Source organism: Chlorocebus sabaeus, chromosome 14, assembly GCF_047675955.1.
Source record: "Chlorocebus sabaeus isolate Y175 chromosome 14, mChlSab1.0.hap1, whole genome shotgun sequence".
Lineage (NCBI taxonomy): Eukaryota > Metazoa > Chordata > Mammalia > Primates > Cercopithecidae > Chlorocebus > Chlorocebus sabaeus.
In genome coordinates, this window is record NC_132917.1 from 46,323,776 (window position 1) to 46,349,233 (window position 25,458).

A 25,458-nucleotide genomic window follows, 5' to 3' on the forward strand; every position below is an offset into this window, starting at 1 on the left:
TATAATTAACTTTTTCAAGAACTTTTGAACTGTTTTCCAGAGGTTGAACCATTTTACGTTCCCACTAGCAATGAACAGGGTTCCAATTTCTTCACATCTTCACCAACACTTATTTTCCTTCCCCTACCCCTAATTATAGCCATCCTAGTGGGTGTAAAGGGGTACCTCATTGAGGTTTTTATTTACATTTACCTAATGACTAACTACTAATGATGTTGCATACCTTTTCATGTGCTTGTTGGTGATTTATATCTTGTTTGGAGAAATGTCTGTTCAAGTCTTTGGCCCCTTTAAAAAATAAATTATTTGTCATTTTATTGTTGAATGATAAGATAACTTTATACATTCTGGATGCTAGAGTCTTATGAGGTATTTGATTTTTAAGTATTTTCTCTCATTATGTATGTTGTCTTTTTACTTTCTTGATAATGTCCTTTGATGCAGAAAAGTTTTGTTAATTTTTATGAAGTCCAGTTTTGGTTTTGCTTTTGTTGTTATGCTTTTGACATCATATATAAGAAACTGTTGATCTATCCCTAGGTTTTCTCCTAAAAGTTTATGGTCTTAGCTCATATCTTTTGGTTGTCAATTCATTTTGAGTAAATGTTTGTATATGTTGAGAGGGAAGGATCCAGATTCATTCTTTTGCATGTGGATATCTAGTTTGTCTAATCACCATTTATTGAAGAGACTAGTCTTTTCCTAAGACCATTGAATGATCTTGGCATCCTCCTGACTTTGTTTTTGATTTTTTTTTTTTGGGGGGGTATTCCACTTTGTCTTTACTGTTGGCTTATTAGAAATACCTCTTTGTTTTATTTATTTATTTATTTATTTATTTATTTATTGGGATTACTCTAGGTTTTACGACATGCATCTTTAATTTTTCTTAGTCTACCTTTGTTATAGTTTGAATGTATGTATCCTTCCAAAATTTATGTTGGAACTTAAACCCCAAGGTGATGGTATTAAGAGGCGGAAACTTTGGGAGGTAATTTGGAAGTGGAGAGCCCTCATGGATGGGATTAGTGCCCTTGTAAAAGGGCCTAAGAGAGTTTTTTGTTGTTTGTTTTAACCCCCTTTTCCCTTCTACCACGTGAGGTCATAGTGTTTGTTCCTTTCCCTCTGGAGCATGCGGCAACAAAATGCCATCTTGGAAGCAGAGAGTGAGCCCTCACCAGATGCCAAATCTGCTGACTCCTTGATCTTAGGCTTCCCAGCCTCTAGAACTATGAGAAATGAATTTTTATTATTTATGAATGACCCAGTCTATGGTAGATTGCTATGACAGCAGGAAGAGACTAAGACAAACTTCAGATGATACTCTACCACTTAATGTGCAATGTAAGGATTTTATATTTCTGTTTTTCTATCCCTTTTGTTATTATTTTTATAGGTTTTATTTCTACATGTTATAAACCATGTAAATACTGCTATTAGTTTTGCTTTAGATGGTCAATTGTGTTTTTTATTTTTAATTATATATATCTCTAATGTTATATATGTAACATTATAGATCTAATGTCATATATCTAACATATTATATATCTAACATTATATATAATGTTATATCATATATATAGTATGTGTGTATATATATGCATATATACATATAAAAAATAGTTTGGGTTTTGTTCTTTTTTTTTTTTGAGACATGGTCTGGCTCTGTCACCCCGACTGGTGTGCAGTGGCATGATCTCAGCTCATGCAGCCTTGACCTTCTGGGCTCAAGTGATCATTCCACCTCAGCCACCTGAGTAGCTGGGACACACCCAGCTATATTTTTGTATTTTTTGTAGAGATAGGGTTTTGCCATGTTGCCTAGGCTGGTCTTAAACTCTCGGGCTCAAGCAATATACCTGCCTCAGCCTCCAGAAGCGCTGGGATTACAGGTGTGAGCCATCATACCCGGCCAAGATCAATTATGTTTTAAAGGCATTTTTTAACAGAGAAAGAAATGTCTCATATTTACCCATATATTTACCATTTCTTGTGCTCTTCATTTCTTTGTGTAGGCCAGTGGTTTCATCTGGTACCATGTTCTTTCTGCCTCAGGAACTTTATTTCGTATTTCTTGTATTGAAGATCTTCTGGTTTAAAAAAGAACTTTAAGCCTTTTATTGTCTGACAAACATTTATCTTACCTTCAATTTTAAAGAATATTTCTGGTGGATATAGAATTCTAGATTGACAGTGCTTTCTTTTTCTTTTATCGCTTTAAAGACGCGATTTCATTAAGTTCTAGTTTGCATTATTTCTGAAGAGAAGTCTGCAATTATATCTGTCTTTGTTCCCTGTATAAAATGTGTCTTTTTTTCTCTCTGCTGTTAATTTTTTCCTACTTATTACTGGTCTTCAGTGATTTAATTACGAAGTGCCTCGCTTGATATGGTTTGCTTTGTTCTTATCCTACTTCGGATTTGTTGAGCTTCTTGGATCTATATGTTTAGAGTTTCCATTAAATTTGGGACTTTTTGGCCGTATGTCTTCAAATCACCACCCTTAATCCCTTTCGAGGACTCCAGTTATGCGTGTACATTAAATCATTTAATATCATCTTAAGGTGATTGAGGCTCTGTGTTTCCATGTTTCTTTTGTTTCCTTGTTCTCTGCTTTAGTTTGGATAGTTTCTACTGCTATGTCTTCAGTGTCACAGATACTTCATTCCACAATGTCTAATCTACTGTTAAGCTCAGCCACTGAATTATTCATTACAAGTGTTGTATTTTTTAGCTCCACAAGTTCCATTTGGTTATTTTCTATATCTTCCAGGTTTTTCTTCACTATGTTCATGTTCTCCTTTAAATCGTTGTGTTTATTTTAATTTTTAAAGTCCTTGTCTGCTAACGTTATTATCTCTGTCATTTTGGGGTTTGTTTCTATTACATGATTTTTCTCCTGATTTGGGGTTCTATTTCCCTACTTATTTGCATAAATAGTATTTTTAACATTCTGAATTTAATGTTGTTAAATGTCTGTATTTTGTTGTGGCTTTAAAAATGGTAAAATTTGTTTTGGCTGGCAGTTATGGTAGTAGTGGATGAACTTCCTCTTTTTGAGGCTGCTTTCTAAACCTTATTGGAGGGTCTAGAGTTACCTCTACTTTTCGGCTTAGTTAGCCCTTCTACTAATGCCTTCCCCTTTCGGGATTTCTACTGAATTCCCTGGACAGTCAGCAAGGTTTGTTCACATTGGCGAGTTGAAACTCAAACATTGCCCAGTGAGGTCTGGGAACCAATCAGCTCACAGCTCCGTGGTAGTTCTTTGCCTAGCACTGTGAAGTTTCACCTTACGCATATGCAGCTTAGTATTCAGCAACGGATTCAAAGGGATCCCAGGAGACTTTTTGGCTGTTATATTCTCTCCTCTCTGATACTCTGCCTTGAAAAGTTTGCTCAACTATCTCCTCAACTTGGCAAGACCACTATGCTCTGTTTGGGCTCCCCCTCATTGTGCTACAATCCAGAGAGCAAATCCAGAGAGAAAGTTAGAGTGATAGTAGGGTTTGCCCCATTTGTTCGCTACTTTCAGGAATCACAGTCCTGTGCTACATGCTGTTCAATGTTTGAAAAGAGAGGTTTCATATATTCTGTTCAATTTTAAAGTTGCTCACATTAGAAAGGTACGTCTAGTACCAGCTATTTGGGTATGGTGGAGGTGGAAATCTCTACTCTCTCTACCTGAAGCACATCAATAAAGTGATCTGCTTCTCCAGTCCCTTCTCAGGAGCCTGGGTTGCAAGCAACAGAAGCTGTTTGTGGCCGATGAAACAGAAAAGAAATCTTAAAAGGATCACAGGCAGGTCACAGGATTGTAGAAAGGCTAGAGAAGCTGCTCAAGATAGAAACAGTGTCCAACACATGACTCAGGAACTAATTTGATGAGAAAACCACTTTCAATACCATTGCTTTCACCAAACCCTAGACATCCTATGTGTACAGTTGTCACTTCTGAACCAGGAACTCAATTATACCACAACCAACATCACTGCCTGCCCTAATGTGCCACTTCCTGGGTCAGGAACTGAATTGTGTACCCACCACTAAAGCTGCAGTCTCCAGAGACAATGTGCCCTGTATTTAACTCCAGCTACACTAGCTTTTAAGTCTGACAAGGAAAGCAAGAGTCTGTAATTTCAGCTTCTATAAGGAAGGGATATTCTTTTCTTCCCACCAAGGCTCACCATGTAGAAGATTCTTCAAACTCAAAATGTGGTTCTGATGTCCAGTGGCCAAAACATCCACTATGAGGAACAACCCTATGTGAGTCTTGGGATGGTTTTCTGGCACTCTCGATACTGAAACACAAAATAAAATCATTAATTTCATTTTTGGAGGAGGGATCTGTGATCTAGCCTCCTTTGGAGCCTATGAGAGGAGACCACTCATAAATCATATGAGTATTCCATACCAGCAACCTGTAAGGAAATGTCCTTTGCTATAGTTCAGCAATGGGTGGTGATGCCATCAGTAATAATGACTAGTCTCCTGAACTTAGGTTTTGGCAGGAAACAGTTAGAAATGAAAATGGCAAAACATTAACAGTGCTTGAGCCGAAGTTCTCAGAGGCTGGGCCATACTTCTGAGTTTCTGGTATATAATGAACTAGAAAAAGAGATCTATGTACATTCTAACTGGGAATGAAAACCAGGCAAACCAATCCTACTGGGTTTATTTATCAGCCCGATCATTAGGAACCAGTGACCTTTAAGAAATTGCTGTGGTGTTTAAGTCATTAATACCTTAGCTCAGAATATTGTGCAGTGTACATACACTGGAGCACTAAAAGAAGAGGGTGCCAATGGGAGGTTTTAGTGGCAGGGAGAAAAATAGGGATAGGGATAGGTAGGGCATGTGGCAGCATGCTGTAGGGAAGGCCAATAGGCACCCTGGGGAGTGAAGAGGCTGCATTGTGAGGATTCTGGGCATTGTGGTGGGAAGAAGTGTTAAAGAATGACCATCATTTTATCTCCTTACCAGTGACTTCTAAGAAGATGGTTCAGAGAGGAAGAAGAATACAGGCCAAAATTAGGGATTCAGAGTCAGTATGGATTCCTGTATTGACAATCCACCTGAAATTTGGAACAAATCACAGATTTTATTTGGAGCCTTCTCACCTTCCTCTCCTCTTAACATTTGCCTCTCTCCTAAACTTTTTTTTTTTTTTTTTTTTTTTTTTTTTTTTGAGACAGAGTCTTGCTCTGGCTCCCAGGCTGGCATGCAGTGGCACCATCTCAGCCCATTGCAACCTCTGTCTCCCATTTCAAGCCTCCCGAGTAGCTGGGATTACAGGCGCCCGCCACCACGCCTGGCTAATGTTTCTATTTTTAGTGGAGACGGGGTTTCACCATGTTGCCCAGGCTGGTCTTGAACTCCTGACCTCAACTGATCCTCCCACCTCGGCCTTCCAAAGTGCTGGGATTACAGGTATAAGCCACTGTGCCTGGCCTCTCCTAAAATTCTTTATTTCCAGTGTAGCCAGGGGAAGGCCTAGGAACTTTGACCCTTAAGCAACAATGTAGATGTATATTGCTGGTTGCCTTCTCAGCATGCATTCCCCCAAACTTGTCACCCACTGTGCAGAAACCATAGAACCTGGGTAGGTGTGAAACCCCAGCCCCTGTGGGGGCAGGGCTGATAGGCCCAATTAGGATAGTCCCAACTCCTTGCCACAGTGATGGTTTTAGGGATGGACAGTAGCCCAGGCCTAAGGCAACAGTCACCTGACAGTTTACTATGCACCATGATTGGTTTAGGGATGAACTAAGTTGAGCTAATCAGAAGAAGTCCAAGACTTTGTTTAATGAGTGGGTCAAGAGAAACTCTCTTTCCTTCTGGGAAACATGGTATGTGGATGGTGATGCCTGGACTTGGTGCAACCATTTTGCTTCCAGGAAAGAAGGTATGCTAAGTAGAAAGTTGACCCATAGAGAAGAAGAAAAACTGAGAGACGTGCAGGAAAAAAAAAGAGAGAGAGTTCTGATCAATTCATTCCTGAAGGTTGGACTACTTATGGATTTTTCCATAACAGAAGTCCATATATTTCCCTCGTTGCTGAAGCTGGTTCGAGTTGAATTTTCTATGACTTGCAACCTAAAGCATCCTAGCCACAACACCAAATGATCCCTTGGAGTCCATTTTTCCATTTCCTAAGCAGACATGAGGGAACACACAAAATGATGCAAATGAATGTGTTTTAGAACATACTGTCCTCTAGAGTTCTAATCTCAGCTTGATTTAGACAGTCAGTTGCGTGGTTAGGAAACAATTGGAGATGGAAAGGCTTAAAAAATGAGGAAGAAGTCCAAAGAAGAAGTGGGAAGATAACAACAGAGGACATTAAAAAGAAAAAAAAAAAAAAGAAAGTAGATGAAATCATAATGTAGATGCCTCAGAGTTATCGTAAAAACCTTGTTCTCTCTCGCCTCCTCTGTCATCCCCACACTGCTAACAAGCCCTGTGATTCCATCATCCGAATCTCGCTGAAACCCACTGCCTCCTCTTCATGTTTACTCCCATGCTTGGGTCAGGCTGTTGTGATCTGTCTCCTCCTGGCTCTTTCTACCTTCACCCTTATCCTTTCCAAATCCACTTTCTATGAGTCCCAGAGTGACCTTCTCAAATGATAAGTCTAAGCTTGTCATATTTTTACTCAAAAACGTTTGATACCTTGTCAATATGAAATATGGCAAACGCATGAGCTCTGAAGACAGATGATTTTGAAACCTAGCTCTGCCACTTACCAGCTGTGTGATTTGGGGCAAGCTTCTTAATCTCATCATCTATCTGAACTATAGTTATAATATTGTAATAGGATTCCTTTGGTTACCAGTTACAGAAAACTAACCCCTACTCACTGGGTAAAAAAAAGGGGAAGATTTATTAACTCAACTGACCAACTGGAGAACAGTTGTGCAACAGGATCTCGGGGATAATACAAATCAGTCACTCACACATGGCCTGTTTCCTCTCTGCCCTTTTTGATGGGGGAGTAGTGGTGGTGGTGATGGTAATGGTGGTGGTGTTCTCTCTCTATCTTTGCTTCTCTCTGCACTTTAGCTACATCTCCTTGTATTGACTACTTTGTGAATGGCTGAAACATGAATGGCCTACAGCTTCCAGCCTCACATTGCCCAGTTCAGTTAGCAAAAGAGGAGAAACTCCTGCTGTGAATCCCAAATTCAAAATTCTCAGGCAAGGCGTGGTGGCTCATGCCTATGATCCCAACTTCTTGGGAGGCTGAGGTGAGAGGACTGCTTGAACCTGGAAGGTTGATGCTACAGTGAGCCAAGACTGCATCGCTGCATTCTAGCCTGGGAGACAGAGTGAGACTCTGTCTCAAAAAAAAAAAAAAAAAAAAAAAAAAAAAAAAAAAAAATTCAGGAAACAGTTCTAATTTCTAATTGTCCCATCTTGAATCAGGTGTCCACCTAGGGCTCAACAGGTACCAGGGTCAGGATGTATAAGAAGATGGCAGCTTCCATTTAAACCACATGATTACAGAGATTACATTATAAAAACATTTAGCAGAAGCAAATGGTGCTGTTCTGGATAGACAAACCAATAGATGCTCTCTACAAAGTTTACAAGGTTGTTTGGGAGATGAAATAAGATGTCCTATATCAATGAGCACCAAATACCTGGGACCGTAAGTGGATAAAGTATACAGCAGATGCTCTAGAAATTTGTGTTTATTCCCTTCATTACATCCTTGCTCCCAGAACCACTGCTTGCCTAGACAGTGCCTTCATCTTTTGCTACACAGACCAAGGTTCCCCTCTGAGTGGATACACCCCTATGGGCACAGGGTTTGACAAACAGAAGTCATATTTGTGACAAGAAAAAAGTGCCCTTCTTGCAATGAACACAGCTTTGAGCTGGGGCCATGCCTTTGTAGTAAGCGTGTCGACCATATTTCTTCCTCAGTGGCCCCGTTGGTCCTGGCCTTTGGACAGTGGAGACTGCCCAACCCATGCCAGACCCTGCATTCTTCTTCATATGTCTTTTCAGAAGCTCATGGACTGCCTGCATTATATGGTTCCCAATTAAATACAAACCAGTTCCCCAGCACCACTAATCATGCACTCTGTCCACCTTACACGCGTCACCATTCCCAGAAAGTTGTGTACTGTTCCTTCTTGCTTTGATGCAGGGCTCTTGGCCTTTCCCAGGCATTCTTACCTCACTCCCATTAGACTCTTAAGTCCCAGGTCAATGACATCACTTCTGCAAATCCTTGCTCAGCACACCCGGAGCTGTGTACTAACTGCCTCCTCTGCACCTCCAGAAGCCTATTCTCTATTCTCTAGCACAGCACTGCTCACACTATTATATAGAGTGCTTGCCTGTTTGCTAATAAGTTCCTTGAATGCTTTAGCTAGAAGTGACTGTGGCTTTCCAGCTCTTTGTCCCCTGCCCAGGAATAAAATCTGGCATCTAACAGACCTCAATAAATGCTTGTTAATTGAAATATGGAATGAATTAAGTAGGGGAGGAAGGAGGGAGTAAAGGAAAAAGAGTAAGAGAAGGCTAATTAGGAATTTCACTGTTCTCAGCCAGGTGCAGTGACCTGTAAGCCCAGAACTTTGGGAGGCTGAGGCAGGCGGATCACCTTGAGCTCAGGAGCTCGAGACTAGCCTGAGCAACATGGCGAAACCCCGCTCTACAAAAAAATACAAAAATTAGCCGAGCGTGGTGGCACATGCCTGTAATCCCAGTTACTTGGAGGCTGAGGCTGGAGAATCACTTGAACCAGGGAGGCAGAGGTTGCAGTGAGCCAAGATCAAGCCTTTGCACTCCAGACTCCAGCCTGAGCAACAGAGCGAGACCCTGTCTCAAAAAAAAAAAAAAAAAAAAAAGAAAAAAAAAAAGAAGAAGAAGAAAAAAAGAAAGAAAAAAGAAATTTCGCTGTTCTCACACAGACCTGTGTCTGTTTCAACATTTGCACAAATAAAAGGAGAGAAGCAAGCAGACAGCCTATGGGACATTCAGAAACAAAGTGCTTTCTGTCTCCAATCCCTGAAATTTGAGAGCTTTTTCTTTAACCTCTTTTTTATTTTTTATTATTTATTTATTTATTTATTTATTTATTTATTTTTTACCACTTGGACATTATCTTCTTTGCTCATGGGAAAATGAGGTTTCTGTTGAGGTCTGATTGGTGCTTCCAGCTAAGGCATTCATGGGCTGACAGGGGAGCATTCTGGATAGCCCCCCTCCCCATCCCACATACACACCAAGTGGGATCAGCCCCAGAGCTCTAAGTATTCCTGGCAGTCAGTTTCGGCATCTCTGTGGGCCAAAAGAATGAGGTCACTGTCACCAATGAAGTCACCACTGCATGATTCATCGGACATCAGTTCCCCACTTGGAGTGCTATGACATTCCCAGAGCTTCTCCTACTCTTAGTTCACATTTATAGATGAGAAAACGGAGGCCCAGAGAAAGGAAGTGACATGCTCAAGGTAACACTGCTAACCAGGGTCAGAGCTGGGACCAAACTCACCTCTCCTGGCTGAGTGCTCTCCTTCTCAAGCTCCTGGATAGACCTTCCTTTCGGAATACGAGTCCCTGCAAATGCTGTCTGAACAAATGGTCCTGCAAGTGAAGAACGGGGCAGGCCCTGCTCTCTTTACCTCTAAGAGCAAGTGGCAGAGGCCGGTCTTGAACCAGGAACTGACCTGAAGGCACTGTTCTGCCTTCCTCAACCTGTTATTCAGTCCATACAAAATATCTTCCAGGTTCATTGCATCGAAAGTAGCTAGCAATGCGCATTCCTACTCGCAGACACACAGGGCCAAAGGGTGGGGACTGGGGAGAGGCTCAGTGAAAATCTGCAAGGAACTTTCCGTTATTTCCGTAGCCCTCCTGGGAGAGTGGAAATCAGATTTGGAGTTTGAGAGTTCAGGCCTCCTGAAAAGTGAGGAATGGGAATACAACAGTGAGAATCTCCCCAAGTGTGCTCCAAGTCCTTGAGTACTGGGAGCAGCTGGAAGCCTTTGGGACAACTGCTTCATCTTTCTAGGTCTCAGTTTTCTTTCCTGCAACCTAAGGATGATGGTCCAGTTGACCTCCGCGCTGCCTCTCAACGCTGCATTTTTCTAACGCTGTGAATCGATGAAAGGAAGCGATTATCCCTGGTCAGCAAGTTAAGGGGTGGAGTGTGGTGTCAGCGTGGAGTGCACCCCTGCCCCAGTGCCCCATGTTCAATGCTACACTCTTGGCCAGTGAACGGGACCTGGCCAGACGGGTGTGTTCAAGCGTCGCCAGGCAGAGGGGCAGGGGTTTCCGCCTCGAGCACAGGCCAAGTTTCAGAGCACTAGGGTGTATCAGTTCTCCGGGATTACAACGGAATACCTGAGGGACACTGGGGACCGAAAGGGGACCTCGGAGAATGTGGCCTCCAGGGGGAGCCCAGGTACATTTGCCAGGTTCAGAGCCGACGGGGTATCCCTTTTCTGGCTGGTGTGTGTGGGGGGGGCGTGCTTCAGTGGTTCAACACGCTGTATCTCCCTTAGTCACCGGTTTCATAGTAAATGATTCAAGCTCGTGCTACGGAAAGCGTGGGGGGGGTGGTGGTGGTGGTGGTGGTGAGGGAACCACGCAATAAGCCAGGGTCTCTGCTTTCCAGCTCAAGGACCCCCACCACCCCAAGCGCCTTAAATTTTTTTTTTTTTTTTTTACCCTTTTGGTCTCTCTTCCTTGATTTCTAGTTCCGTTGTGCACTTAGAGGCGGAGAGGATGGCTCTGGCCTGCCGGGTGGAGGTGAAATACACATGTATAATTTGGCATGACTATTGCGTCATCGTGGAAGTGGTCCTGGTTCCCCGAGAGGCCTCCACATCTTCTCCCAGCATCGGGGCCTGTGGACGCTTCCGGGCGCTGCGGGCACTTGCGCGAGGAGCCCTCGGCTTCCCAGCGCGGCTCCCCTACTCCCCTCCTCCCCTCCGCGGTCCTCGGCTCCTCCTCCTCCTGCGCGCCCCTCCGCGCGGCCCTCGCGGGGAGTGAGGCTCGGGTGCGCCGGCTGGGCCGCCCGGAGGTGGCGGGCGGGGGCGCGGGGCGAGGGCCGCGCTCCGGGAGGCGCCTGGGCCCGCCCTCCTCCGGGGCGCCGCGGGAGGGGCCCGGGCCGGCGCGGGGCGGAGAGAGCCTCCTGGCCCCTCCCCTCCGCCGCCCTCCCCAAAGTTGCCGTCTCCCCCGGGGCCGGCCGGTCTTATGATCCGGCGGATCCTCCTGGGGAGACCGGGCCGGGGAGAGGGCGCGGGCGCCGAGTGGCGGGGGCAGCGGGCGGGCGCGGCGACAGGGGCCGGGGCGGGGATCCGGGCGGCGACCGCGGCGGCGGCAGCGCCCCGGGCCCGCCGCCGCCTCCCCTCCGGCAAGGGGAGCCGCTGCATGGGGCCGGGGGGGCGGCCCTGCGGCGCCGAGCGGCGGCGACGGCGGCGGACCCCCCAGGCGGGCTGGGGCTGAGCCCGGGGCCGGGGTGGGGGCTCCGGGGGGATCATGCCCGGAGGGCGGCCGGCCGCAGCATGGCTCACGGGCCCGGCGCGCTGATGCTCAAGTGCGTGGTGGTCGGCGACGGGGCGGTGGGCAAGACGTGCCTACTCATGAGCTATGCCAACGACGCCTTCCCGGAGGAGTACGTGCCCACCGTCTTCGACCACTACGCAGGTAAGCCTCGGAACTGCTGACTAAGGGGCCGCTCCCCGGGCCGGGAACTTTGGAGCAACTTTGGCGGAGCCCCCTCGCCGCCTCCCCCGAGCGCGCTCCTCTCCCCTCCCCCGCCGCACCCTCTGCCAGGCGGCCGGCCCCACCCCCGAAGCTTCGCTCCTGGCAACCCCTCGCCCGCTGATCCACCCCCTCTCCCACCCGCCCCCCAAGCGGCCCCTGCTTCCCGCACTTCCTACCCCTCGGCGCCCCGGGCCGTCCTCCTTGACCTTCCCACATCCCCTTTCTTACTGCCCGGAGGCCCCAGGGGAAATATTCGAGGGGACCGGGCGAGACGTGTCTACGGGACTTGGGAGAAGGGGTGGACGCCTGGGGACCACATCACACCCCGGCCCCTTGCCGGTTCTCAGTGAGCCGGGCGCACGGAAAAAGGGGGTGACATCTCGCGGGGAGCGCCCCCACGCCTCTAGCTGGGTTGGGAGAGGAGGGTCCGGGTGGGGAGCGAAATTGCCCCAGAGCCCAGGTCATTGTGAGCTTCTCTCCCCGCCCCCACTTCTGTCCTTGCAGTCAGCGTCACCGTGGGGGGCAAGCAGTACCTCCTAGGACTCTATGACACGGCCGGACAGGTGAGTGTCTTGGCCTCTGGCCGACGCCCCCATCCTGTTCCCCAGTTCTTTGTAGCTGCGAAGGGCCTTTGGAAACCGAGGTGTCTAGGTGGGAGGGTGTGTCTGCGAGGGGCTCCCCCTGAATTAGGTCTTTATTTATTGTATCAAGTCAGCAAATTAGGAAAACAAACAAAACAAACAGACCCGGATCAGCCCACCCATGTGAGCCCCTGGGCTGTGAAAGTTTTTGCCTGTGTGGGTCGTTCTGTGTGGCGCCTGGTGTGTGGGTCCCAACTCCTGTTGCAAAGTGGCAGCAGCCAATCATGAAGCGCCCTTATTTTTAGTTGCAGATGACCAGGTCTCCCCCCCACAGCCTCTGTCTGGTCCCTCATTGGTGAGTGGTCTGCCTGCCCAAGGAGCCTGATTGGTGGGAAATGGCATCATCTAATATGATGGGAAGGCATTTGGTCCTGGTTATGTTTATTACAACATCATTGCACTCTGGGACTCCAGTCCCTGAAAACGTAATTTGTGGTGTTACCGAAGGACCACAGGGAAAAAAGAAAAGAAACAACAGCCATCTAGCCACTCCCTGGGGCGGGGACGAAGGGATAGTTCAGTGTGAATCTTGGAGGAGGAGGGGTTCCCCCCGGCCCTACTTCAGAAGGGCCAGGTGACTTTGTCTGGGTTTTCTTTGGGAGAGATTAATTGTGTAGAAAGAAGATGCACACTTTGCCCTGCAGCCTCTGGCCAGTGTTTGCAAATCAGAGGTGGCCAGGCTGTGCTTCTCTAAAGGACTAAGGTCTTCTCTCTCTCTCCCTGTCCCAGCTTCAGCCTCTTCTCAAACCCACTTTTGCTCTGGGGCTAAGCTGATTGTGTGTGATGAATTTTGTAGAATCCAGCACTATCATTAGAGTTGAAGACTCTGGCAGAAGTTTCCACATGTCATACAGACTTACGTCCTTGAGAACATAGGAGCAGCTGAAAGTCTTAGAGAATGTCTTTGGGGGAAGTCCAGTAGTAGAATTTCCTTATCTGCAAAATGGGGTTAAAAAAGTAAGATGATCCCCTTGTGCAGCTATTGTATGGCAGATGTTTAGCATTGAACCTGGCACACACTGTGTGCTCAATAGTGCTGTTCTTTGAAGCTTGTCTAGATTTGGATTTCAGAACTGTAATTAGAGTTTGGGTTAGATTCTGAAACATGCCTTGTTGAGGGGAGTGCCTTCATGTGACCTCTCATTTCTAAACTGTTAGAGGAAGGTCTGAAGATAGAGAACTGCTGGCAGTTCAAGGTGCCTGAGGCCACCCCCTTTCACCAAAATGGCCCAGGTCAGTACAGCCAGTTCTCAGCTCTCCTGGGCCCCCTTTGGTTGCCTGCCCTGTAGTCGTTATTCCTTCTACCTTCATTGAAGGATGTGGAGGGCAAGGGGCAGAGCTTGCTCAATCAACTAAGACTGACTTTTAAGTCGTGTTATTGATAAACAAGCGGTTGACTTTATTGGTTGAAAAGAGGAAGGTTTTTTAAAAATCGCCTCTAATTTGAACTTCTCACTACCTTCCTTTCTCTTATCTCCTTTACTTGTGACCATGATAATTTTTGACCGCACTCCCTGTTCAACAGGATGTGTGTAGTTAGAGCTGTTCTAAGCACATTTAAACCCTACTAGTATTTCCTGAGTTTTTTCCTACATAACGGGCCAGGGGCAGCCACATGCAAATATTACTTTATTTAGTCTATAAAACAGCCCCATGAGATAGGTGGTATTCCATTTTTGCGGTGAGGAGACAGGCTCAGAGAAGGTAGGTTGCTTGCCTGAGGTCACACAGCTACTGAGGGGTGTTGCTAGGATTGGGAAGGGGTCTGAATCTGCTCCAATTTGAAGTAGTTATACACACAGGACACCATGGGAATGCTGAGATGCCACAGGGTTGATTGGGTTGTTTGCGCATCCATAGATGTGGTACCTGTAATCTTCACAGCCATTCTCTGAGTGGGTGATGGATGGCACCTCTATAGAGGAGAAAACTTAGATCCAGAGTCACTTGAAGTTGACCCCACTTACAAAACCAGGGCTTTCCATATATTGCCATAATTACTCTTTCCAGTGGAGGATCATAAGATATAGACCAAACAGGATGAACGTATTAGTAAGGCTCAAATACTACTGTTTTCACCCAGTGGTGGGACACCTACTCTGTTGGCCAAGATGTGTGTTAGGCCCCATTGGTGTTTCTCCCAGTGTCTAGACTTTTGTTTTTGCATCAAAGCTAGTAATATTTCATCTCCCAGCATTTGAGGGTTTATTACTAAGAAGCAACTTAGCAATGATGAGACCACATGGCAAGTGCCTGCTGTGTACCTGGTACTATGTCCAGGTACTTTTGCACCTGAGGAGTTCAAAGGAATGAATTTAAAATGGGGATCTACCACGGCTGATGTCAGCATAGGGAGAAATGTCTGTCTCAGGTCTCTGTTCATGTGTTAGGTAGGAGATTTCTACATTGTACTTGGCCATTAAGACCTCAGGCTTCTAGGAATGCATATCAGATTCATCTTACAATAATAATAATAAATAAACATATAAATAAAAAATAAAAACATTAAGGATTTGTATATATATGTATCCATATATATATATACACAAATTCTTAAGCCTAGTGAGCAGCAGAAAAAGGTCCATGGGCTTTGGAACAAAACAGGCTTGGGCTCAGATCTCCACCTTAGCTAGTCATGTGATTCTAGCTAAATTATTTACCTTTGTGATCTAGTAAAAACGTGGATAATTAGAATCTGCATTGCAAGGTTATAGGCTGGCTTTAACTCTTTAACATATTTAAAAGCAACTGATACTTTGTACATAGTGGGTGAGTGACAAATAGTACAGGAAATTATTGTATTCTACTATGGCAGTTTTGTGGGGTAAATGTTCACAGAATGGAAGAGAACAGTGTATTGTGCCTGGAGTTGATAGAAATTCCACTAGAATGCCAGATCCTAGAACCTTTTCAACAGAGGTGTGGAACAGCTTTGCACGTTATCACTCCTATAGTCCCTATTATGGGATCCATGGTTCCAAGCCCAGTGCTCCCTGCCATAGATGCCCTGTTGTATCAGATGGTTTTCTATCTTAAGCAGAGCCCGTATCCCCATTGATGGAAGAGAAATAGCTTAGAGTTCTGTGCAGAATTTGACAAACAAGTAGGGTATGTAGCCTTCAGCTGGTTCTACTTTCAGAGAGTTAAGATGGAATGAGGCAGCTCATGGCACTACAGGTCAGTTGCCTTCTCTCCAAAATGTTCACTCATGCATGTGGGCACTCATTGTATTTGAATAACAGCAACAGTGCCTCCCTCAGTTTGGAACCTCTAGTCCACTTGCTCACTCATGGTCCCTGCCTTAACCCCAGTCAAGTTCAAATCAAGCATCATTTGCCCGATTGACATATTAGGGAATCTACCAGTCAAAGGGTGATTGTTGTAGATGACCTTTGGCCTTCTAGAGCAGGCTGCTTTCCACTTGACCTCTGCTGCTATTAGCAGACAGAGAGAGAGAACGGGAGAGAGAGTGTATTGGACTTCAGTCCCCATCATGTGCTCTGCCTGGGGACATCTCAGCACACTCAGAGCATCACTGCCAAAGGGAAGGTTTCCCTTCTGTTGGCCAAGCCCATGGGTGGTCTAGGAGCAGCTGTGACATTTTGACTGCCAAGCATTTTGGAGTGGAAGTTGACCGAGGCATTTTCCTTCTCACTGGGGGCCTTGCGTGTGTGTTGGGGGTGAGGGGTTGGCTTCCTGCCTGGACCTCTGTGGAGCTTCTCCTTTCCTGACCAGCCTTCAGGACTTCAGTGTAGGCTCTGTAGCAACCCCAGTGTCTGCTCAGGGAGGGACTGGAGAGATGGGATTTTCCCTCCTGCCAGTGCACTGTTTGGAGCAATGGGAAGTGGAAGGAGCTCTCGCTCTCTGTCCAGACAGGCCAGTGGGGAGTGCCTGGCAAGCTGCTCTGTAGCTGTGGGCTCCAGGCTGATCTCTTAATCCTTGGCAGGAAGTCAGAACTTGATACTCTGGAGAGGGAAGGACTGAAGCCCAGTTTATTCAGGTCCCAGAATATCCACACCCAGGAGGATGTGTGTTGAGGGTGAGTTTGGGATCCCTAGAGTTCCAGATTTAGCCACTGTCTCAGTGTGTGGAAGTCCATTTGTGTGCTTTGGGATGTATTGTTTCTATGTCTGTTAACTTCAACACACAAGTTCAGGGATGTGTCCATGACAGCTATAAATATCTTTTACTCTGTGTCCCCTGGTGTTGCTTTTTCAATGACAAGTGAGATTTGTTTTCACTTGACATAACCCAGCAGCTGTGACTGCCCTGCATGCCCTCTGGGTGCCCACAAGGCACTTCCCCTACAGAAGGGAATCTCCACCGGAGGCAGGCTTGGCATGCCCCACCTTCTGCATTTCAGCAGAAGGGCCTGGCATGATGAGAAAGGGGAAGGAGAAACGGCCATGGGATCACCACTCACCAGGCTCCTCCTACTTCCAGGCAGGGCATCCTCACAACACCCTTCAAGGTAGACTTCTGCCAGGTGAGGAAACTGGGAACAAGTGGGCTTATGGGAAGCAGACAGAGATGTGATTAGGAAAAAGGTTTTCCTACTTTGGAGAAGGCCTGCAGGGAACATGAGTAGGGTTTAGGAAATGCCACTCACAACACCAGACTCTGGGTCCTTGTAGCCCCGTGTTCCATCCTTGCTCAGCCCGGTGAGCAGAGCCTGGGTGGAACCCCAGGGTTCCTTCCAGGCATCAGCTGCAACAGGTGAGATGCTGGCACTGAGCATCCTGGTTTCCCTTAGTAACCTACTGTAGATTTGTCATCTGTGCATTTTGCTAACCTTTTTAGAAGCTATTTATAGCTCCAGCCCGCACCGCATCACATGGGAGTGCTGGCTTCCTCCTCTGCGTTGGGAAGGTGGATAGCCTTTGTTGACTCCAAAGCCTTTGCCGTTTCTGAATGCCCTGTGTTCCCCTCCTTGGGACTCTGATGTGGGTTTGGGTTATGCCAGCTTAGACTGTGGGCTGGCAGGCAAGGACCTTAGGGTGGGGGCAGACCCCACCAGCTCTGGTTGGTCTCCGATTATGCCTCATAATCGGGCACATAATCTGTGCCCTATCCCCATGCTGGACCTTTGATCTGTTTGGCTCTATCATGATTCTCCTGAGGTTTGGTGACTTTCCCACGCTTTAAACGAAAGCTTCCCCGCAGGTATCTCAGGCATGAGTGTTACAGGTGTGCTGAGATGCCAAGCTCTCATCTTTGAGGGGCCGGGGGAGTGACAGCCTAAGGGGGTTGAGCATGTATTGTCAGTTGCTGTGGGTGCTGTGATGTGAAAAAGGTGGGAAGCATTGCTTTAAGCCCCTCAGGGTCAGAGACCTCATGGAGAATTGGGCTTTTGCGATTTTGTTGTGGAATTTGGGGTTTCAAGAGATGAGATGTAATGGTATGAAAACAAAGCCAACAAAGCAGCTCTCCATGGGGTGTCGGTTTCCAGAAAGGGCACATGTATTGGCAGCTGTGGGTGCTCCAGAGGCCTCAGACACAACAGCAATGCTTCAGGAGGAGAGGGACGCAGTTCCAAAGAAACAAGATGGAAGACCACGTGTGGCTCTTAGAAATTAAAATTCCTGACTCTCAGCTGAATTTCCTTTCTCTCTGACAGACTTGGCTTTGCCCTAATTTGGCACACTTGGGTCAGAGAGCGGCTTTCCTTGCCCTCAGCAATTTGCCATTCCTCTTTTAGTTTCTGACCACAGCTGCTTTGCATGTACAGAGGCCGGGCTGTCTGAGCTCTCAGGAGTCCCCCAGCTCCCTGGGTAGAACCCTCTCCGGCCCGCTGCCTGCCAGGACCTCCTGGATGCGTTCTTGGTCTCTTCAAGGACAGTGTCTTTCTCTACCACGTTGCAGTGCTCAGCCCGGTGCCTGGTACTTTGTAGGCATGCAACAAATACATCTTAAAATAAGGCGATTCTTGGCCAGGCAGGGTGGCATGTTCTTGTCTGTAATCTCAGTACTTTGGGAGGCCAAGGTGGGAGGATCATTTGAGGTCAGGAGTTCAAGACCAGCCTGGACAACACAGCAAGACTCCCACCTCTACTAATTTTTTTTTTTTTTTTTAAATTAACCAGATGTAGTGGTGCTTGCCTCTGTAGTCCCAGCTACTTAGGAGGCTGAGGTGGGAGGATCACTTGAGTGCGGGAATTCAAAGCTGCAGTGAGCTACGATACAAAGCTCCATTGCACTCCAGCCTAGGCAACAGAGCGAGACTGTGTTTATTAAAAAAAAAAAAAAAAAGAAGAAGAATTGATTCTCATTTGACTGTCAGCTTGTTCCTGCTAAAAGGTTAACCAAGGACTAAAGTCGTACCTGCTAAATAATAGCATCAGCACAACCACTTTCCTAGGAAAGCTTTGCTAATACAGTAGAAGTCTCCAAGGTTCAAAGGAGAAACAGGCACGTAGGTATGGGACAGGCCACCAGTTTTGTCTTTCCACAGGCCCCGGGGCCTTAGTGATCACCAGTAGGGCTGTCTGTCCTCCAGCACTTTCTCAGACTGCAGCCTTTGCATATTTCCTGAGACGTCTTGCTCCCAGATCCCCTGAGGAGGAGACAGGTTGGCAGTGGAAAGAGTGTGGGTTTTGGAGCCTCCAGATGAACTTCGAATCCTAGCTCTACCTCTTTGTAGCTGTGAGACCGTTGGCTAGCCGGCTCGCTTCTGTGAGCCTCTCTTCCTTCTGTGTGAAGTGAGGAGATAATTTCTACCCTGCAGCATAACTGTAAGGATTAGAAATGATGTATGTAGTTACCCCACAGGGCTTGGTGCTGAGAGTGCGGGCCCAGCTAGCTTTGGGGGCTCCACACTGGCTCAGTTCGGTTGATGTTGATTCAGTGCCTGGTGTGTGCTCCCACCTTCCATGGGAGAAGGTGGGGGATCGGGCCACAGAAAGGTCCACTACACAGCTGGGCAAGTTCATCGTGTGAAATTGAGTGCTGCAGGCTCCCACACAGGAAGAGGTGACAGGGAGGAGCTTTTTGGAAGATCTAGGCTTATAGGAAGAGATGAAGGCCAGTAGAGTACTGGTTGCCCATGTGGACCCCCACATCGGAGTGCCAGGACCAACTTCAGCTCTGCCGCTTCCCAGCAAGGGGCTTAACCTTCGGAAACCTGTTTCCTTATCTGTAAAATGGAGATTATAATAGTACCTCCTTGTGGGATTGTTAGATATGTCGGAGCTTCCCAGCTCCCAGATAAGGGATTTCCTCAGCCCTCAGGGCAGCTGGGTAGGGCCTGGGACAAGCCAGGGCTCAGGTTGTCCTACCTTGAGCAGTCTCACCTCAGGCACGCAGCAGTGGCTCTCCTACCCCACCCGATGTGTGCTGAACACATCATCTCATTTTCTCTGTGTGCCATGAAGTGAAGATTTGGGAAACATTGACCTAAATGAGTTCCAGCAGGCAGAGGGGTGTGGAGAGCTCATATTCTGAGTGGGAAGAGCAGTGCAGGGAGGAACAGCAGAGGGGGTGACCCTAACGCGTCTTTTTATGGACCCCAGATCCCTGCTATCAGTGTCAACATGTGGAGCAGAGTTGATAACTAAATTATGGTTTTTCACCTGGTGACTGACAACTTGGTAATTAAAGAGATACTAATCTGGTGCTGTGTTGCTTGTTGATTTTAATAGAAAGAAAAGAAAGTGGGGGAAGGGGTCTTTATTGCTGTCACTGTTCCTTTTTGAGTGAATGGTGGGAGCACTGAAGCAGCCCCCTCTCCAGATCCCTAGATTTTCGTGCTCTACCCAGGCTCAGGGTAGACTGAATGGCTTAAAAGTGGCAGACTCATCATCAAATGACATTTTTACAGCACATAAAGCATGTTGCACCTGGTACCACCTTGAGTTCCCTCACCTGCTCTGTGAGTAAAGGAAGCCAGTGGTGGCTGTCTCACTTTGCAGGTTTGGGGAGGTTAAATGACTCGCTCCAGGCCACACAGTTGGTAAAAGGCAAAGCCAAGATCACCAAGCAGGCTATCGGACTTTAAGCCCTAGGTTCTTGATGTTAAGTTACTCTCCCTAATCATCTGGCCCACGTTAAAGGCCTCTTTTTTAATCACATGCTCTCTGTTGTTCGGCGTTTCATGTAAAAGGTACATTCCAAGCATATCGCTTTTCTAGATAGAAGAGTTGGTGGAACATTGTGTATAGATGGAACACGTAAGGATTGCTGCTAAAACGGCTCCTACAAAAACTTCTGCCCCATGTGATGTTACGGGTGTTTAGTCAGTTTGTCCCTAAACCACCATGCTTCCTCAAAAAGGAGCAGGCCTGAGGTGGCGTCAATGGCCCCACTGCTGATGCATGTGTGGAAGAAGCTCATGCCATTTGCCTAAAGCTGTGGCCCCTTCCCAGAAGAGAGGAACAGGGGAATGCTGTCTGGGGGGCTGTCAGGAGGCCAGCTTTAGCCTGCAAATGACAGGTGTCATTTCTGTCCCATGGGGGCTACCTCAGGCCTTTCTTTTCTCCCTTCAAGGATTTCCTTATTCAGGGGAAGCCTACCTCTTCAAATCTGTTTGTCCCTCTTTTATCTGAATAGTCTCTGAATATGGCACAAAACTTCCTCTGCCACCTGCTGCTCATATTGTTTGCCCTCTTGGGCCATCCCCATTGCCACCACCTCTGCATGGGCTCCCAGATCCTGCCTGGCTGTTTCCTGTGGTGGCTGGCAAGCCTAAAAGAGAACGTTCATCCAGTCAGTCAACATATATTTACTAAGCACCAAATCTGGGCCAGGGGCAGGTGTTAGAAGATCCGTCAGGCACAGGCCCAGCCCCCAGAGGCACAGTGCTTTGAAGGGTAGGTCAACCATGAGTGATGGGAGGGCAGTGGGGCCTATTTACTGGGGGCACAGAGGAGCAAGGCTTATCCTTCCAAGAAGGTGCAATGCTAGTAAGAGTTAAGTTGAGTAAGGTTGTTTCCACGAAAGTTGTTTTTTAGCTGGAGAACGTGATCAGTTTGGATTCTTACATGTACTAGATGGCCTTGAATGGTGGCACTGGTTCTCAAAGTGTGATCCTCAAACCAACATGGATTTCCTGGGAACTTGTTAGACATCCAAATTCTTAGGCTTTACCCCAAACCCTCTGACTGAAAAACTCTAAGAAATCTCTTTTTTAAAAGCCCTGCAGGTGATTCTTATGCAGGCTAAAATGTCAGAGCCACTGAATTAATGACTGTACGCTTCTGTACCTGCTCTTTGCAACCGCCTCCACCCCCTGCCCCCTGCCCTCCGTACCACATCCACCCCTGTCTTACATACACACTGTCCCTGGAGTGCAGGGAACGTGAGTTATTTTATTCTTTTTTTTTATTTTTTCAATTTTTAAAAAAATGTTGTGGGTGTATAGTAAGTGTACACATTTGTGGGCCACGTGAGATGTTTTGATACCGGCATGCAATGGGAAATCAGCACCTCCTGCAGAATGGGGGATCCATCCCCTCAAGCAGTTATCCTTTGTGCTACAAACAATCCAATTACACTCTTTGAGTTATTTTTTAAATGTACAATTGCGTTATTATTGACTATAGACACCCTGTTATGCCATCAAATAGTGTCATGTTTTTTTCTAACTTTTTTTTTTTTTTTTTTTTGAGATGGAGTCTTGTTCTGTCACCCAGGCTGGAGTGCAGTGGCATGGTCTTGGATCACTGCAACCTGCACCTCCTGGGTTCAAGCAATTCTCCTGCCTCAGCCTTCCAAATAGCTGGGACTACAGGTGCCTGCTGCCATGCCCAGCTAATTTTGGTATTTTTGGTAGAGACAGGGTTTCACCATATTGGTCAGGCTGTTGCCGAACTTCTGACCTTGTGATCTGCCCACCTCAGCCTCCCAAAGTGCTGGGATTACAGGCGTGAGCCACCATGCCTGGCCCTACCTATTTTTTTGTACCCATTAACCATCCCCACCTCCCACCAAGCCCCCAGCTTCACATCCCAGCCTCTGTACCCATCCTTCTACTCCCTATGTCCATGAGTTCAATTGTTTTGATTTTTAAGATCCTACAAATAAGTGAGAACACGCGATGTTTGTCTTTCTGTTGCTGGCTTGTTTTACTTAACAAAATGATCTCCAGTTCTATCCATGTTATTGCAAATGACAGGCTCTCATTGTGTTTTTTTTTTTAATTTATGAATTTTTAAACCCCCACCCCCACAAAACACACCCTGATACACCCTCATTTCTAGTTCTTTACACATGGTTGAGATTCTCCGTAGTTACTGGAATGAATTGAATGATTCAGCCATGGGTGCTGCCTCCCCAGTTCACCTGGTGGAGAAGGGCCGCAGTGCTATCAGGAGAAAAAAAAAATGGAAGCAGAATTTTGTGGGGTACCTTGGCTCCATTAGTGTGCTGTGTGGCCTAGGGGTGTGTGCCCAGTAGGCTCTGCAGGTATTTCTTGATGAGGTCTAAACACCAAGCTATTTCTCTCCCGCATATTAAGGGACTCGATAGACAGGACGCCTGGACAGGGCTCTGTTCATTGTGGCTGAGGTTAGCACTCCTCTGGGTGGTGACAGACCCTGTCCCTTAGAAGGATGGCAGCTTGGTCTGTGCTAAATTAGTTCCAAAGCATCAGATGGGCAATGACGTCCTTTTTGTGTTAACACTCCCCAGGCGGGTCACAAGGAGTGGCTGGAGGGAGAGGAAGGGCTGTGTTACTCAAACACCCATCTTGCCAGTAATTACTTCTTTCCTGGCTGACCTCTGCTTTCTGTGCAAGTGTCCTCCCCTCCCGTTATTCTCCTGCTCCCCTCTTTCACATTTTTTTCCTTCCTTCCTTCCTTCCTTCCTGCCTGCCTGCCTGCCTTCTTTCTTTTCTTTTCTTTTCTTTTCTTTTCTTTTCTTTTCTTTTCTTTTCTTTTCTTTTCTTTCTTTTCCAATTTGTTCCGATCTAGAAAACCCATCCTCTTTCAAATGACATAATGATTGGGATTATAAATGACTTGGCTCAAAGTGTGCCCCCTCTAGGAGCTGCCACTGAGAGAGCATTTCATTTTGAGCGTCCAGTTCAATTAAAATTCCATTTGATCCAGCTTACTTTTCACAGGGTTGTCTTCCCCAGTGAGCTGATTACCCGGAGGTGTTTCTAGCAGCCTCCTCAGCCCTGGAGGAATGGGGAAGGGACTGGACACAAGGAGGGACAGAGCAGGGAAATGGGGGCTCTGCTTCCTTCGGACAGGGACTTCGTCCAACAGGCGAGAGCTTTGGTTATTCATCCACTGCGGAAAGTGAGAAGTCCAACTGAGGCTGAGGCACCCTGTGACCTCCTCACCTCTGACTCCAGCCCTCTAGAGGTGAGTCCCTCCTTAGAATTTCTACTAAGTGAATTGTCTCCAGGCTGCACTCTAGCATTTGGTTTTATTCATGTGTAAATCTTTGCTCCCCATGCAGATTGTAAACTCTTCCCCTTCCCCCCTGCAGGACTGCATGTAGCACATAGCACTTTGCACAAGTGTTGGGGGCCCCAGTAAGAACTAGGTGTGTGTTAAATTTAGGGGGGGTCTGGTGGTAAGATTATATGGAAAGAACCTTTTCCATGACTTTATATCATCTCCATATGGGCTTTCCTATCAGCTCATTTGAGAGGGGGTTCTGACCTGTCCGGACATTACTCAGTGGCTTTAAAGCAGGTTATAGGTGGCGATTTGAATGCATTGACCATTTAAGGAAAGCGGGACTCATTTCTGGACTCACAAAGCTCATTAGCAGACAGGCTGCCAGGTCTGTTTGGATGAAGTACTGGCCATGGGCATGTACTGTTCTCCAGCAAGTCCAGACCTGTAGGAGTCCTTCACTGGGTTTTATGTCAGGTGTGCTTCCACAGTGGCCTGTGGCCCTCTGTGACAAGTTGGAGGAGGGGGACACGGTGAGGATGCTGACCTGCTCACTTGTGTCTTGACCGGAAGGGAGACCCAGATGCCTCCTGTTGTCTGAACAAGGTAGTATGGAAGTATCAGCATCTAAGCAAGCTGGTATTAAAAAGAAAGTAATTACTCAGAGAAATTGCTCTTGTATCAAACTGCTTCATATGTAAGCTTCCTCCTCTTTCCTTTGTTTTATTTTTTGAGACACAATTCAGAGAACACTTTCAATACCCTAGAACAAAACCCCATACCCATCGACAGTCGCTCCCCACTATTCCTCCTCCCCCATCTCCTGGCAACCACTAATCTGTCTTTCTGTTTCTATGGATTTACCTATTCTGGACATTTCATATTAATGGAATCCTGCAATGTTTGCCCTTTGTGTCTGACTTCTTTCACTTAGCATAACGTTTTCTAAGGTTCCTCCATGTTGTAGAAGGTATCAACATTCCATTCCTTTTTATGGCTCTTTGATCCTTCTCTTTACATTTTGTTCCTTTTTTCAGTCGTTCTTCCATGGCCATTCTTTCCCAGGCTGTGGGGACTATTTTCAGGGTTTCAAGGTAAAAAGTGAAGTTCTGCTAGTTGTGCACTTGTGGTGCTGCCTTCGCCCCTAGGCTCAGGTAGAGGCAAGGGCTGATCTCTTCTCTACCCTTGTGATATTCTTTTTCTTAAAAATTTTTTTTTAATTTACTTTTTTGTTCCTTTTAATGCTTGGGTCTGGAGCTTCCGGTGTTCTTGTTTTCTCTGTGCCTCTGTTCATATTCTCTCCCACCCCAACCACACCCTAATAGCTTTACTTATCAAATATATGAGTATCCATTAAACGTAAGAGTGAGGTGAGGAACACAAAATTCCATCAGATCGGGTTCTTCCCCCGTAGGAGTTTACAGTCCAGTTGGAAGAGAAGATGAATAGAGCTGGCCAGAATGCAAGTAGCAAATGGGACGTGCATATAAATCATGAAATGTGAGTGAGGAGTGTTAGAAAGGTGCCTGACTACCGGGCTGTTTGACCTGAGCCTCCCAGAAAGGCAAGGTTTCTGTGGGGCCATTTAGATTCAGAAACGATTTTATTGGGGCTTTCAAGGATCATCAGGTACCTGGGTCTGATTTATGTTAACTCATAAGAGATCAGCGTATAAATGAGGTTGCCAAAGAGTTAATCTACCATGTATCCCCAGCGGAGAAATGGACAAGACATAAACCAATAGCTCACAAG

The 25,458-nt window shown here is 46.6% G+C and overlaps 2 protein-coding genes across 4 annotated transcripts in view; one reads left to right on the plus strand and one right to left on the minus strand.

The window, feature by feature from the left end:
- Nucleotides 1-10,720, minus strand: part of ATP6V1E2 (ATPase H+ transporting V1 subunit E2) — a 43,795-nt gene extending 33,075 nt beyond the window's left edge. The window contains exons 1-4 of one of the 3 annotated variants that reach the window (XM_073022949.1): nucleotides 9,505-10,720; nucleotides 4,977-5,071; nucleotides 4,184-4,297; nucleotides 1,985-2,090 (exon numbers count right to left, since the gene is read on the minus strand). The gene's annotated coding sequence lies outside the window, so the exon portion shown is untranslated. Of the gene's footprint in view, nucleotides 1-1,984; nucleotides 4,298-4,976; nucleotides 5,072-9,504 lie in introns of all 3 variants that reach the window. The other 2 variants (XM_038006888.2, XM_073022950.1) reach the window with 2 other exon arrangements.
- A 243-nt stretch (nucleotides 10,721-10,963) lies between these two features.
- Nucleotides 10,964-25,458, plus strand: part of RHOQ (ras homolog family member Q) — a 40,611-nt gene continuing 26,116 nt past the window's right edge. Inside the window, exons 1-2 of the mRNA XM_007970741.3 lie at nucleotides 10,964-11,663; nucleotides 12,228-12,286. Coding sequence (XP_007968932.1) covers nucleotides 11,522-11,663; nucleotides 12,228-12,286 — 201 coding nt within the window. The 5' untranslated portion in view covers nucleotides 10,964-11,521. The remainder of the gene's footprint in view (nucleotides 11,664-12,227; nucleotides 12,287-25,458) is intronic.